Source organism: Ovis canadensis, chromosome 14 (genome assembly GCF_042477335.2).
Source record: "Ovis canadensis isolate MfBH-ARS-UI-01 breed Bighorn chromosome 14, ARS-UI_OviCan_v2, whole genome shotgun sequence".
NCBI classification, from domain to species: domain Eukaryota; kingdom Metazoa; phylum Chordata; class Mammalia; order Artiodactyla; family Bovidae; genus Ovis; species Ovis canadensis.
The window spans coordinates 58,780,620-58,794,610 of record NC_091258.1 but is presented as its reverse complement, the minus strand read 5'-3'; the positions used below and the strand labels follow the sequence as shown (position 1 = coordinate 58,794,610).

Here is a 13,991-nt window from a genome sequence, read left to right as displayed (position 1 = left end):
CTCCCCTCCCTTGGGGCCCTCTGGCCCCTTCCCCAGGGGCTGCTCTTCCTATGGCCTCTGACCCCCGCCTCCTTTCCCTGCTTTGCCTTGAGCGCCCGGTGCCCAGAGAGTCCCTTTCCCAAACCTCCCGGGAGAAGAGACGTGGGAGGAGGGGAAGAAACTTCCAGGGAGCTGGAAGGGTTGGGGGGGGTGGGGGGGCAGAGGGACAGAAATAAAGACATCAGACAGACACACACACACACACAGAGAAGGAGAGGCCAACAGACAGACAGAGACAGAGAAAAAGAGAAAGAGAAAGACAACTCAGATAGAGAGACAGAGATAGAGAGTGGGAAACAGACTAACAGAGTCAGAAATACAGAAAAGGAGAGAGACACAAAAACAGGGAAAAGGACATAAGCAGAAATTTAGACACCGAAGACAAAGAGGAAGAAAGACAGGCTGAAGAGAGACCGAGAGGAGAGAGAAGCCGGGGCAGGGCGTGCCAGCTGGCGGCATGGAGGGTCGCCTGGCATGGGAGATGTAGTGGCCAAGACCTGGGCCGAGCTGGGAGGGCAGAGAAAAGCTGCTGCCTCGGCGGGGGTCAGGGGGCATGGGAGGGGCGGGAGTTCTGCTACTGCTGCTGCTGGCTGGGCTGGGGGTGGGGGAGGCCTGGAGACCCCCAAAGGGAAAGTGTCCTCTAAGTTGCTCCTGCTCCAAAGACAGTGCTCTGTGTGAGGGCTCCGTGGACCTGCCCGAGATCCTCTCCCCGACCCTGCTGTCGCTGTGAGTGTCAGCCCTCTGGGGGCCTGAGGCTGGGGATGGGAGTCCTGGGACCCTGGGGGCTGGAGGGCCCGTCAGGATCTTGGGAGGGGGCAGCAAAGGATGTTGGGAGTCCTGGGAGGGGGCTACTGGGATTTGAAAGGGAGCAGGGGTGGGGATGGGAATTCCAGAGGGCAGGGGCATCTTGTGGGCGGACCTCGGGGGAGGGAGAACCATGGGGTGTGCAGAGTGCTGCCAGGATCCTTGCCAAGCAAGGAGGGCAATTGCCCGTCTCCCCTGGAATGCAGGGGAAATACACACACCCAGGATCAGGTTCCCTCCTGCCCCCCTCGGACAGGAGCCGGCTCTGGGATGGGAGTGGCGCACTGGAGCGGTTTTCTCCTCACCCACCATTGCGCACGTCCCCAGCTCATTCGTTAGGACCCGAATCACCCAGCTGAAGGCCGGCAGTTTCCTGAGGGTGCCGTCACTGCACCTGCTGTGAGTGGGGTCCGGCTGAGCGAAGGCCACCCGAGGGAGGGGCTGTCCACGCACATGCACGTGGGGGGCGGGGCGAGTGTGCACACTTACGTGTTTGTGCATGTCTGTGAAAGTATCTGTGTGATCCACATCGTCACACTGCATGCCTGTGTGTGTGACCATGCCCACGTGGGCTGGGGTTGGGGGGAGCCGAGGTTAACATGTCAGGTGGGGCGCAGTGACTCTGGAAAAATTGCTCTCTTACCTCCTTGCCAGCCTCTTCACATCCAACTCCTTCTCCGTGATTGAGGATGATGCGTTTGCGGGCCTATCCCACCTGCAGTACCTGTGAGTGAGGCTAGGAGGGGTGGGGCAGGAATGGGGGCCTGGGAGAGGAAGGAGGTGCTCCTCCACGGCTCCTAGAGTGGGGGGAAAGGAGGAGCTTGTTGCCCTAGAGAGAAGTGTCTGGAGGGGCAAGACAGCCGGCCTCTTGAGTGGGGTTGGGGCTCCTGCTCAGCTGTGTAATCTCAGCCTGCCCCCACGGCCCTCTCTGTTTCAAGATGCACGAAGTCCTGGGTAACCCATGATTGTTTCTGGTCCTACCTGACTTTCAGGAGACCAGGGAGGGTACAAAGAGGCCAGAGATAAGGAAATGTTCCCAATTAAGAGGCAGCGACTCTGAGTTAGCTGGTGATGGTGGTACTGATGGCGGTGGTGGTGTTGACGGCACGACGCCAGCAGTAGTGTTGGCGGAGATGATAATGGGTATGGTGCTCACAGGGAAGCAGTGGCATTATTGCGGATGACGGAGTGGGGATGATTTGGATAAAAATGGTGGACCCAAGGGTGATGGTGCTGTTGGACCATCAGTGGGCACTGATGATGAAGTCTGAAGGGTTGGTGTTCGTAATAATGATCAGTGCTGTGGACACTGGTGGTTATGATATGGGTGCTGGTGGTGGCAGTGGTTTGGGGTAGGATGTTGGCGCAATGCAATGTTGTTGGTATTGGGTTTGGTGGTGATGGTAAAGGTAGGTGTACGTGCAGGAATTGTGGCAGTAGTGGTGCTGATGGCAGTGATGCTGTGAGCGCCGAGGGTAATGATGTTGGGACTGGCAATGCTGGTGCTCGTGGTAACGGTGGCAGTGTGGGTGATGATGGTGGCCGTGGTTTTGGTGCTGATTATGAAGAACGTGTTCTTGGTGATGCTTATCAATGTTGCTGCTGTGAGGCTGGATGATGTTGATGCTATTGATGCTGGTACTGATGATGGGAATAGCGGGCGATGTTGGTGTTGGTGATGGTGGTGGCGTGGTATGTGGTCGGTGATGCTGGCAGTTTTTGGTACTGGGGGTGACGATGGTGGGAGAGGCACTGGACATAATGGATGATGGTGCAGGTGTGAGTGGTCATATTGGTGTTCGTACTGGGGTTGGTCATGGTGGCTGTGGTGGTGATGGTTCCTGGTGAAGCTGGCAAGGACGATAAGGTCAGGTTCTTGGCTCCTGGGATTGCAGGCTGGGACCTTGGTGAAGAGAGAGGCTCCTGGGAGGTGTTTCCCTGGGTTTATGCAAGGCGTTGGGAGAGAATTCCACATGTTGCCGTGGCCTGTGGCTACCATGGGGTGAGTTCCCCAACCACTGTGGGGCTACAGCAGGGAACCGGGGGACCTCCCCCTGACCCAATCTTCCCTCCGCAGCTTTATTGAGGACAATGAGATTGGATCCATCTCTAAGAATGCCCTCAGAGGACTTCGCTCACTCACACATCTGTGAGTGCTTCCACTGCCCCAGCCCACCCTGGGAGGCACCCCACACCCATCACCCTGGCATCATCCTAGGAGCTGCTGATGGCTTCTCCTTCTCTCCCTCCACCAGGAGCCTGGCCAATAACCATCTCGAGACCCTCCCCAGGTTCCTGTTCCGGGGCCTGGAGACACTGACTCATGTGTGAGGCCCAGGGGGACGGGGAGGGTTGGGGGGATTGGGGGACATGTGGGTGGGGGAAGGGGGCGTCTGTGCCCATTTCTGGTTGGAACGAGTGAGTGTGACTGCGATGGGTTTTACGTAGTTTCCGCACCGCGGTGGGGCCCTAGCCTGGGAAGGGGTGGGGAGTGTGGCCCCCCGGCGGGCTGGAAGCCGGGTCGCAGCCCCTCCCCGGCCTCTTGCCCCAGGGACCTCCGTGGGAACCCGTTCCAGTGCGACTGCCGCGCGCTCTGGCTGCTGCAGTGGATCCCCACCGTGAACGCCAGCGTGGGGACCGGGGCCTGCGCCGGCCCCGCCGCCCTGGCCCACATGCAGCTCCGCCACGTGGACCCCAAGACGTTCAAGTGCAGAGCCATAGGTGGGGGCTTTCCCGGCGGGGTGGGAGGGACAGCAGGGGTGGCCAGGGCTGAGGGGCTCACCTCCCTGCCCTGCCAGTTCCTGGCTGAGAGTCTGCTGAGCAAGCATCTCCCGGAGCCTCAGTTTTCTTACCTGTGAATAGGGGTAATACACCGTGACACAGGACTCCTGCAAGAGAGTTCAGTGATGTACTTGGCAGGACCCCTGGGAGGGGAGGCCCTCATAAATGTTCATTCTCATTGTTGTTGTTATTAATATGAAACTGACCATGTAAAAAATATTTCCTCCGATCACTTTGCTTTTCCGCAAATATATTCTGGTACCTTTATGGGTACTGGGCAAAGCAGAGAGCACAGGAGTGATGAAGCCAGCCCTGGGTCTGTCCTCACAGAGCCCACACCCAGAGGCAAGCAGAGAGGGCTGGCCTAGAATGACCAGGGCTGAGATGGGGATAGCACAGAAGGGTCAGGGCCAGGACTGGGGGAGAGAACCCATGGACATGTGGGAGCCCTGTGTCAGAGTGGGAGCCAGACATAGCTGGAGGGTTTGGAAGGAGTGAAACTTTGAGTTCAGACCTGAAGATCATTACTAACATCATCACCCTCAAAATGTAAGACAAGTTTTTGGTCTTCAGAATTCATAGAACAAGGAAATTTAACTTAGTCACTCTTGGTTCAGTTATTCAACAAACACCTACTGAGGTCCACTCGGTGACCAGCTCTGTAAGAGGCAATGGGCACACTGTGGTGACCAAGATAACCCGGGGCCTTTGCCTCACGAGGTCACAGTCCTGGAGGTGGGGCCTCAGACATTAAATAAACATTGCACAGTAAATGCATGGTACCCATTGTGATAAACACAGAGGATGATGAGGGAGTTTAGGGGGTGGTCCTACCTTTCCTGGGGCATCGGAGAAGGCTTCTCCAAAGAGGTAGCGCCAGCTGTGGCTGTAGCCAACTGGAGGACAGAGGACGGGGTCAGCATGTGCAGTGACCCCCCCCCCCCCAAGGCAGCACAAAGCTTGTCCTGACTGAGGATGGAAGGAGGAAGTTCTTGGCGGAGTGAGGAAGGGAAGGACACAGATGAGATGTCTTACCTGCAAGGGCCTCACTCTGCAGAACTTTGAAAGACACAGAGAAGAAGGTGGACTTTATCCAGAGGACTGTGGGAAGCCACAGAGGGACAGTTTTGAGCACACAGTGACATGATTTGGTGGCCATTTGAAAAAAAATCCCCTTTGTATGGGCATCCTTAGCTGTTTGGTTCATTGATTCAACCCAGGCCCCTAGAAGTAGGTCCTGGCTTGTAGAATGAAGTATTGTCACCTGGAGTCCACCGCCACCACACTGGACAATCTGGGTGCATTGTTACCATCAATGCTAAGCTGCTGTAACAGAGAGGGTCTAAATACCATGACGCAAAGAAAACAGAAGGGTCTGAGATGAGAGGAGTTCAGGGCGGTGGGGCAGCCCCTGGGTGTTATCCTGCTTTCCATGGTTGAAACCAAGTTGTGAGCCCATCCACCTGCCAGTTCACAGGAGGAGGGGAAAGGGACCTAGTCCAGGACAAGCGGTCCTCCTAGAAGCAAGGCGAGCACTAGAACCATCACTCTGCTCTGGCTCATGGCCAATGTCAGGAGGTGGCATGGGGGCAGTGCTGGGCTCACGGCCTCTGATTGGGTGGCTTTGTGGCCAGATGCAACCCTGTGTGATGGAAAACAGGAAGGATGGATTTGGCTGGACAGTTGGCTCCCTGTGCCTCAGTTTCCTCCTCTGCAAAGTGGATATAATAACAGAATATACCCCACAGGGATCTTGTGGAGTTAAATGAATGATAAAAGTACTGTTTCTAATTATTTGATGATGCCATCCAGATTAGAAAATAGAGTATCACCGTGTGGTTGTGAGTTAATACGTCCAGGGAGATAAAAAGATTCCGCTGTGTATCCCCATGAGGTCAGCACCGTGGCGGTCCTCACTGCAAAGATGTGCAAGCTGAGGCTAGGTGATGAGGACCCTTGGGTGTCCCCCTGGCCTGTCTGACTCTCTCCCCTCCCCCTGCCTCCAGAGCTGTCCTGGTTCCAGACGGTGGGAGAGTCAGCGCTGGGCGTAGAGGCTTTCTCCTACCAGGAGGAGCCCTACATTGTCCTGGCACAGCCCTTTGCCGGCCGCTGCCTGATCCTGGCCTGGGACTACAGCCTGCAGCGCTTCCGTCAGGAGGAAGAGCTGTCTGGTAAGCCCCCTCCCATCCTCCCACCTGCCGGATAGCCTGCCCAGCTGGTCTAACAGGGCCCCCTGCTCCCCTGCTCCCCACAGCGCCCTCGGTGGTGTCCTGCAAGCCGCTGGCACTGGGCCCCCGCCTCTTCGTGCTGGCCGCCCGCCTGTGGGGAGGCTCGCAGCTGTGGGCCCGGCCCAGCCCCGACCTGCGCCTAGCTCCACTGCAGGTCCTGGCCCCACGGCGGCTGCTGCGGCCCAATGACGCTGAGCTCCTGTGGCTGGATGGGCAGCCCTGCTTCGTGGTGGCCGACGCCTCCAAGGCGGGCAGCACAACACTGCTGTGCCGGGACGGGCCCGGCTTCTACCCGCGCCAGAGCCTGCATGCCTGGCATCGGGACACGGACGTCGAGGCCCTCGAACTGGATGGCCGGCCCCATCTGCTGCTGGCCTCTGCCTCGCAGCGGCCTGTACTCTTCCACTGGTTCGGCGGCCGCTTCGAGAGGCGGACGGACATCCCTGAGGCTGAGGATGTCTATGCCACGCGCCACTTCCAGGCCGGCGGGGACGTGTTCCTATGCCTGACACGCTACATCGGGGACTCAATGGTGAGGCTGGGCACAATCCTGCGGGGTGGGCACAGGCCCCACCTGACTGGCAGCAGCTCACTCCCACTCCAGGCTGGCCTCTTAAGCACTGACCCAACCTCACACGCTGGCCTCTGAAGGCTGACCTGCCTGACAGCTGACCTTCCTAATATGCTAATCTTTGAGCTCTGACCCTATCCCAATGCAAACTCCAAGAGTGTGACCCCTCAAGACTGTTGTTTGGTTATTCAGTTGTATCTGACTCTTTGCGACCTCATGGACTGCAGCACGCCAGACTTCCCTGCCCTTCACTATCTCCTGGCGTTCACTCAGACTCAAGTCCATTGATTTGGTGATGCCATCCAACCACTTTATCTTCTGTCGTCCCCTTCTCCTCTTGCCCTCAATCTTTCCGAGCATCAGGGTCTTTTCCAATGAGTCAGCTCTTCGAATCAAGTGGCCAGAGTTTTGGAGCTTCAGCATCAGTCCTTCCAATGAGTATTTAGGGTTGATTTGCTTTAGGATTGACTGGTTTGATCTCCTTGCTGTGCAGGGACTTAAGCATCTTCTCCAGTGCCCCAGTTTGAGAGCATCAATTATTTGGTGCTCAGCCTTCTTTATGGTCCAACTCTCACATCTATACATGACTACTGGAAAAACCATAGCTTTGACTAGATGGACCTTTGACCCTAAACCACTCTCCATCTCCCAACACTGACACCGGCCCCAAGATTCTGCTTCTACTCCCAAACTGACACACTCCACTACCTACAATTTTTTTAAAGTTTTTATTTATGGCTGTTCTGGGTCTTCATTGGTTTTTGCTCAGACTTTCTCTAGTTGTGGCAAAGAGGGGCTAGTCTTCGTTGCAGTGTACAGGCTTCTCATTGCAGTGGTTCCTCTTGTTGCAGAGCACAGGCTCTAGGCACGTGGGCTTCAGTAGTGGGGCACACACAGCACTTAATATTTGTGGCTTGTGGGCTCAGTAGTTGTGGCTTGCAGGCTTAATTGCTCCACAGTGTGTGGAATCTTCCCAGACCAGGGGTCGAACCCATGTCCCCTGCCTTGGCAGGTGGATTCTTATCCACTCTGCCACCAGGGAAGTCCCCAGTACTTACATTTAACCACAGCCACCACACCCTGAACCCCCAGGGCTAATGGCCCACTCCCTCCAGCACTCTCTGGAGTGAGATATAGCCATGGGCAGGGCTTTGAGCCTGAGAGGCACTGATATGACTCAGGGGTTCACAGGGTGTCTGCGTGGGGAGCAGACTGTAGGCACAGGGACAAGAGCAAGGAGACCAAGAAGACGAGGGAGGAGGTTATGTGATGGTCCAGGAGGCAGGTGACTGTGGTTGGGCCAGAGTGCAGTCAGAGGAGATGGGAGAAGTGCATACCATCATAGATGAAACTGACTCCAGGGCTGACTGATTCTATGTGGGGCTGAAGGAGAGGGAAGGGTCCAGAGTGACTCCAAGTCTGTGGGCTGAGCAGCTGGTTGGTGACATTTAGGAAGATGAGAAAGCTGTGGGAGTTTGTGAACTTACAAGCCTCTGTTCCTGAGCTATTTCAAGTCCTCCGGAGCCTAGGGGACCACTGACCAGCAGGCCTGGCCCTGGGGACCCCAGCCCTAATGAGCGGCCCCCCTCCCACAGGTCATGCGCTGGGATGGCTCCATGTTTCGCCTGCTGCAGAAACTTCCCTCTCGAGGGGCCCACGTCTTCCAGCCACTGCTCATTGCCAAGGACCAGCTGGCCATCCTGGGCAGTGACTTCGCCTTCAGCCAGGTTTTCCACCTTGAGCCTGACAAGGGGCTCCTGGAACCACTGCAGGAGCTGGGCCCCCCAGCGATAGTGGCCCCTCGGGCCTTTGCTCACATCACCATGGCCGGCAGACGCTTCCTCTTCGCTGCTTGCTTCAAGGGCCCCACACAGATCTACCAGCATCATGAGTTAGACCTCAGTGCCTGAGTCTGGAAGGGACGTGGGACATGGCTGGCAGGGGGCTGGCATGGGGATTCCTGGGCCTCAGGATGTCCCCTTTACTGGCCTCCTGGCCTTATTCAGAAGTGACAGCTGGTCCTGTGAGATGCTGACCACAAGCCAAGTTCGAGGCAAGAGCTGCCCTTTCAGTCTTAAGCAACATCTTGGCTGGGAGATGACACCAGATGATACTCATCAAAGATGACTTGGGGGCTCAGGCTGGGGGACCACTGCATGGAGCCGGTAGACAAATCATGGTGGGAGGGTAATGTGAAGAGCTCCATGAGTCTGGAGAAGTCTCCCTCAACACACTCCCACCCCTTCTGTTCCCTGTCAAAGTACTGAGAAGGCGATAGCTTTCCTTTTCCTTCTAAACTCAATCCTGCCAATCGCTTTTAGTGCCCGCCTTCATGACGTCATCAGTCGCTGGGCAGTTTTCCCTGCCGGGCCTGCTAACTTCCTCTACTGCTTGTGCGCACGCCTGCTGCCGAGGCGGAAGCCCAGCGTGTTGTTCCTCTTGCGCGTGCGCGAGGGATAGGTGGGAAAGACCGCGTTTTAGCCGGGAGCCAGGGGTGCCTCTCCCGGGTCGGTAACACGATCGCGGACGGAAAGTGCATGGGCTCAATAAACGCGCTGTGCACCCGCCCCACCTGCTGTTGTGGGGTTATTGGGAGAAGGTGTCTCCTGTGGCATGGGGTTGAGGTAGGGAAGGAGGAGTAGTGTCCCAGGAGCTATATTAAGGAGAGGGGAGGTGTCCCAGGGTGCGTTCTGGCTGCCCTTGGTGAGCTTTCACGAGGTCTCTAAGGAGCGTGGGCTCGTATGGGGGGCTTTGTGGGGGTGTGCAGGGGATATAAAGGCATTGTTAGGGGGTTAGGTCATGGGCTTAGTGTTGGTCTGTGTATTCCAGGAGATATTTGGAGATGTTTTGAAGGGTTTTAGGCATTTTTGTGGTTCTTGGGGACTTTTTGAAAGTCTTATTGGGTATTGGAGGCTGTGTAAAGGAGTTCAAACCTGGTTAGAGGTTCTCATACCATGTAGCTGTTATATATTATTAGAGATATTGTGGGGAGTAATGTAAAGTTCTCATAGGAACATTTGGGTGTTAGGAAGCATCTTTTATAATGAAGTGGGATCTGAGGTGAGTGGGAGGGCCATGAATGCATGCAGGCTAAGTTGCTTCAGTCGTGTCCCACTCCGTGTAACCCTATGGACAGCAGCCCACCAGGCTCCTCTGTCCATAGGATTCTCTAGGCGAGAATACTGGAGTGTGTTGCCATTTCCTTCTCTAGGAGGGTCATAGGGCCTCACTATTATAATCAAGCTGTCTGGGTACTCCTGGGTACTAGGATCATTCCACATCCTAGCTTTCCTGGGATGGTCCCAGCGTCCACTTGAGGGCCCAGTATTTCATCTGGCTGGAGCTCCCTTTCAATCTCAAAAATATCCCCTAAGTAGAGCATTTTAAATTGCACGTGTGGCTCCCATGGCCACGGAGGCAGAGGTCGGGCCCCAGGTCATGCGGAAGCAGGCCTGTGGTCTCATTCCAGGGAAGAGATTCAGCTGCCAGCTTCCGTGCCAGCCCCCATGCATATCAACCTTCTCCTGCCCTTCCCGCCACAAACCCCAATGCAAATATAGGGAGTCTCAAGGCTGCTTGGGTATGAGACAAAAATCATTTTAGAGTAAAAATTGAACAGAGACCCCTCCAGGGAGAGGTGAGATGGAGCCCTGGCCAGGCGGTTTGAGGAGGGAGTGGAGAATTCCATCTGGGAGTTCAGGCTCCCTTGCAGAGCCAGGACTTGGGGAAAGAGTGGTCCTTGGAGCTGATCCATTCTCAACAGTTTTGGGCGGAGCCTGGAAGAGGTGACAGAGTCAGCTTGTGAGAGTGGATCAAGTTATTTCTCCCCAGGGTGCCTCCATACACACACACACACCCCATCTCCTCCCTACCCCACTGTGTCCCTCTCAGCCCTACTCTGTCCCTATCTTACCTGGAGTGATGAGAGGTGGGGCATCTCCTGAACGGTGGCTAAGGAGAGAAAAGTGGTGAGATCTCTGATCCCTCCTGTTTCTCCTCTCCTTCACGGCTAGAGGACTCTCAGCTTGCCCTGACATAGCTCCCTAGCTATTTTTTCACAGGGTTACACCATCCCGGGGACCAAAAGCACTTCAGGATTTGAGGCCCTCTGAAGATTCATGGCTCTGAAGAATGAGCCTGGAAAAATCTTAGGGGCAGGAATTTTCCAGGGCAGGGCCCGGAGGCCTGGCTTTTTCCTGTGAGATTTAGCTCTTTATCCCGGAAAGGCATCTCCAGCATGAGGCAGGCACACTGCCGGGAACCCATCTTACCTGGGCTTCTGTCGGAACTTGCATTTGCATTTCCCACCTGTTAGGGGGAGAGGATGTCAGGGGAGGACACCCCCAGCCCTGCCCTGCCCGCCACCCCGCCAGCCCCTGCACTCACTCATGAGGACAATGATGCCCATGGCACACAGAATCCCTGCAAAGATGAGCCCGCCAACCCGGAGGCCGTACCAGTCTAGGAGAAACCCAGAGGGGGCCCTTGGTGCCAGCCCATGCCCTCCCCAACCGAGCCCCCAGCTACTTGACAATGTCCCTTGGGCACCTCTGATGTGGGTTATAGCAGTGGAGAGAACAGGTGGCTCCCCCCATGCCCCTCTGCTGATTTTACAGGTTGCGCAGAGCAAGCACCAGAGACTTAATGTGGTATTAGGTAGAGAGAAGGAAGGGGTCTGAAGACAAATCAGCAAGTCCAAGAGACAGAAAGCCAGAGGGGAGCTCTTTGAGGGAGAGTGGCCAGGGAAGACTCCTCCGAAAGGGCACATTTGAATAGAGACCTGAAGAGGGAGGGAGCGTGGGGCTATGTGGAAGAAAATGTGGGGAGTCCCAAGGACCAGACTGGCATATCTGATTCCCTTAATCCATCATTTTTACTGTTCAACTGGGGGCATTGAACAGTACACCATCAGTCTCACCCCTGAGGTCACCCCCATCAGACCCTCACCCAACCTGTGTGGGACCCTTGGCACAAAATAGGTACGAGGGGTGGGTGGGGGATGCAAAGGGAGGGGCAGAGGCTCTCACCATAGTAGAAAGGACTGTCTTTATCTGCAAGGAAAAAAATAAAGAACATGAATCGAGGACAAGAGCTGGGATGCAGGGCTCATCAGGGAGACTTTGGAGGTGGACTGGTGGAGGAGTCAGTCTGGCTCACCTTCTGGGTCGTTGGCATCCAAGGCAGGCAGGCCTGGTGGGGAGAAGCAGGGAAGGAGAGAGATGGAGGTGCTGGCCTCGGCAAAGCTGGGAGCAAGGCCATGGAACCCTTGGCCTCAGCAAAGGGTCCCCTGATGGACAGTTCCCCCATCTTGAGGGCACAGGGGTTCAACCCCAAACTAGTTATCTCTGCACATTCCACCTTGAGAGTGAGGGTTTCCCCTACTGAGCCCCACCCCTGAAGCAGGTTTCCATTTGGGTGGCTTTTGATCACCTAGTCAGCCTTTGGCCTGATGTTGCAGACACCTGACTCACACCCCCCATAGAAACGAGCGAGAGTCTCGTGGGGATGACAGATGGCTTGCACTCCCAGGTGTTCTCAGCCGTCATCTCCTGGGTCTGCCACATCCACATCCCAACCCCCATTTCCCTGAAAGTGACTTACTAATTACTAATTTGTTGTTCAGTTGCTACCTCATGTCCATCCGACTCTGCGACCCCATGGACTGCAGCACACCAGGCTTCCCTGTCCTTTACCACCTCCCTGAATTTGCTCAAACTCATGTCCATTGAGTCAGTGATGCCATCCCAACATCTCATCCTCTGCCGCCCCCTTCTCCTCTTGCCCTCAATCTTTCCCAGCCTCAGGACTTTTCTTTGCATCAGGTGGCCGAGAGTATTGGAGCTTAATAAACTCAGTACACCTTAAACTTAATAAAATGAATACACTTTTTTTTAAAAAAGAACTTTCCATCACTATCCTGAATGGAATACCAGTCTTGCTTGATATAATGGATAAAAACAAAGACAATGAAAGCAAAGGACTAGGACTGAATTCTGGCTAGAAGCAGTCGGCTGTTTAGCTTTGGGACTAAGCTCTATTCACCCTTTGTTAAAGGGATATTCACATTTAAAAAATTATATTTAAAGCATAGACACAGGGTGCTTATTCTGTCCCAGGCACTACCCTTGCTGCTAAGTCACTTCAGTCGTGTCCAACTCTGTGCGACCCCATAGATGGTCCCTGGGATTCTCCAGGCAAGAATACCGGAGTGGGTTGCTGCAAATTGTAACTCGTTTAATCCTCATAGTGACTCTCTGAGTAGGTGCTGCTATTGTCCAGATGGGGAAACCAAGGCCCAGGGGGTTTTTGGTAATTGCCACATAACCACGAAGCTCTTCCCACTTGTAATAAAGTGTTTCGTAGTGTTGAAGATACGGTAGCCCAGGGCCGAGCCGTCTCCCAGATGTCATCAAGGAGACCTCAAGACGATGATGAGCTGTGTGAGCCTTGGCTGTAAGAGGCCCTCCTTTTCATGTCCCCTGAAATCACCCGTGGGACACGCCCTACCCTCTAGGAGATGCTGTCCTGAAGCTCCGCACCCCATGGGGGAGGCAGAAAGCATGAGAGTGACATGCACACGTGATCACCACCCAGCTGAGGGGATGTAGGGAGACGCAGTCCAGGAAGGGACACTCACCTGCCAGGAGGACGAGCAGCCTCAGCGCCACCTCTTGCATGTCGATCGCTGGCCTGGTGGGGTCTGGGGAGAGCGACCAGCTTCAGCAGGGACCCCGGAGGCCTCTGGTTCCCAACCTCCTGCTACTCTGCTCTCCACCCAGGGTACACAGCTCACCCCAGGGCAGAAAGCCTGGCCTTGAAACTCACTGGGCTGAGAGATAAGGAGTGGGAGAGTGCAGTGGGGGCTGGGTGAGAACTCAGACCGGAAGAGGGAGGAGCAATAATAACTCACTGGATGTGGACTTCAGGCTTAAGCGAATCACCCTGGAAACCAAATGAGGAAGGGGCTGCCCACTGTTATCCCCATCTTACAGATGGGGACATTGAGGCTCCAGAGGTGAAAGTGGGTGCTCGAGGTCACCTTGCCAGAAGGCGGGATTTAAACCAGACCTGGCTGACTCTCTCAGGGCCTCGGGGTGTTGTAGGGAATGGAGTGTTGGGAGCCAGGTGGCAGGAGGCCTGGTCCCCGGGGGTGTCTCCCATAGACAGTTTGGAGCCTGCCCGCCCTGCCCAGACTTTGCCGGGCCAGGGCTGGAGCCTGGGCTGGGGCCTGGGCTGCTCAGGGCAGGATGTGGAGGGGAGAGAACTCAGCGAGGGGTGGGGTGCAGGCCTGGAAAAGAATCGCCTGGCTGCAGCCCCAGCCTTATCTTCTGTCCCACACTGCCAGCATCCCACCATTCTGCTTCTGCCCCACCCCCGCCTATCCCACCCTGGTCCTCGGGTCCTGTCTCTACCCTAGTCCCAGCCCCAACCCCTGTCCCTGCCTCTGCTCCCACCAAGCTCCTGCAGCAGCAGACACTTCCTCTTTCCCCAGGTAGGTCTGCCCAGGACGAAGAACACTCCACCGTCCCCTTCCTCGTCATGTTCAGTCCCCCGTGCGTCCCCCTGTC

General features: G+C 55.8%; 2 protein-coding genes across 6 annotated transcripts; one reads left to right on the top strand and one right to left on the bottom strand.

Annotated features, from left to right (window-relative positions):
- Positions 1–185: 185 nt before the first annotated feature.
- On the top strand, positions 186–8,994 carry LGI4 (leucine rich repeat LGI family member 4). The gene is made up of 9 exons (XM_069550486.1): positions 186–765; positions 1,171–1,242; positions 1,498–1,569; positions 2,921–2,992; positions 3,099–3,170; positions 3,395–3,564; positions 5,631–5,795; positions 5,879–6,384; positions 8,019–8,994. The coding sequence occupies exons 1-9, from the start codon at positions 593–595 to the stop codon at positions 8,331–8,333; spliced, it is 1,617 nt and encodes a 538-aa protein (XP_069406587.1). The 5' UTR covers positions 186–592; the 3' UTR covers positions 8,334–8,994.
- Positions 8,995–9,439: 445 nt separating this feature from the next.
- Positions 9,440–13,628, bottom strand: FXYD3 (FXYD domain containing ion transport regulator 3). 5 transcript variants are annotated; one of them, XM_069550672.1, is made up of 7 exons: positions 13,061–13,628; positions 11,581–11,613; positions 11,451–11,474; positions 10,810–10,884; positions 10,695–10,731; positions 10,337–10,374; positions 10,000–10,199 (listed from the first exon to the last, which is right to left on the bottom strand). In XM_069550672.1, exons 1-7 carry the CDS (start codon positions 13,098–13,100, stop codon positions 10,180–10,182), a joined length of 267 nt encoding a protein of 88 aa, XP_069406773.1. In that variant the 5' UTR covers positions 13,101–13,628; the 3' UTR covers positions 10,000–10,179. The 5 variants fall into 5 exon arrangements, with proteins under 5 accessions (XP_069406770.1, XP_069406772.1, XP_069406771.1 ...); XM_069550669.1 differs by lacking the exon at positions 10,337–10,374 and having other exon boundaries at positions 9,440–10,199; positions 13,061–13,221; XM_069550673.1 differs by lacking the exon at positions 11,451–11,474 and having other exon boundaries at positions 13,061–13,209.
- Positions 13,629–13,991: the final 363 nt, after the last annotated feature.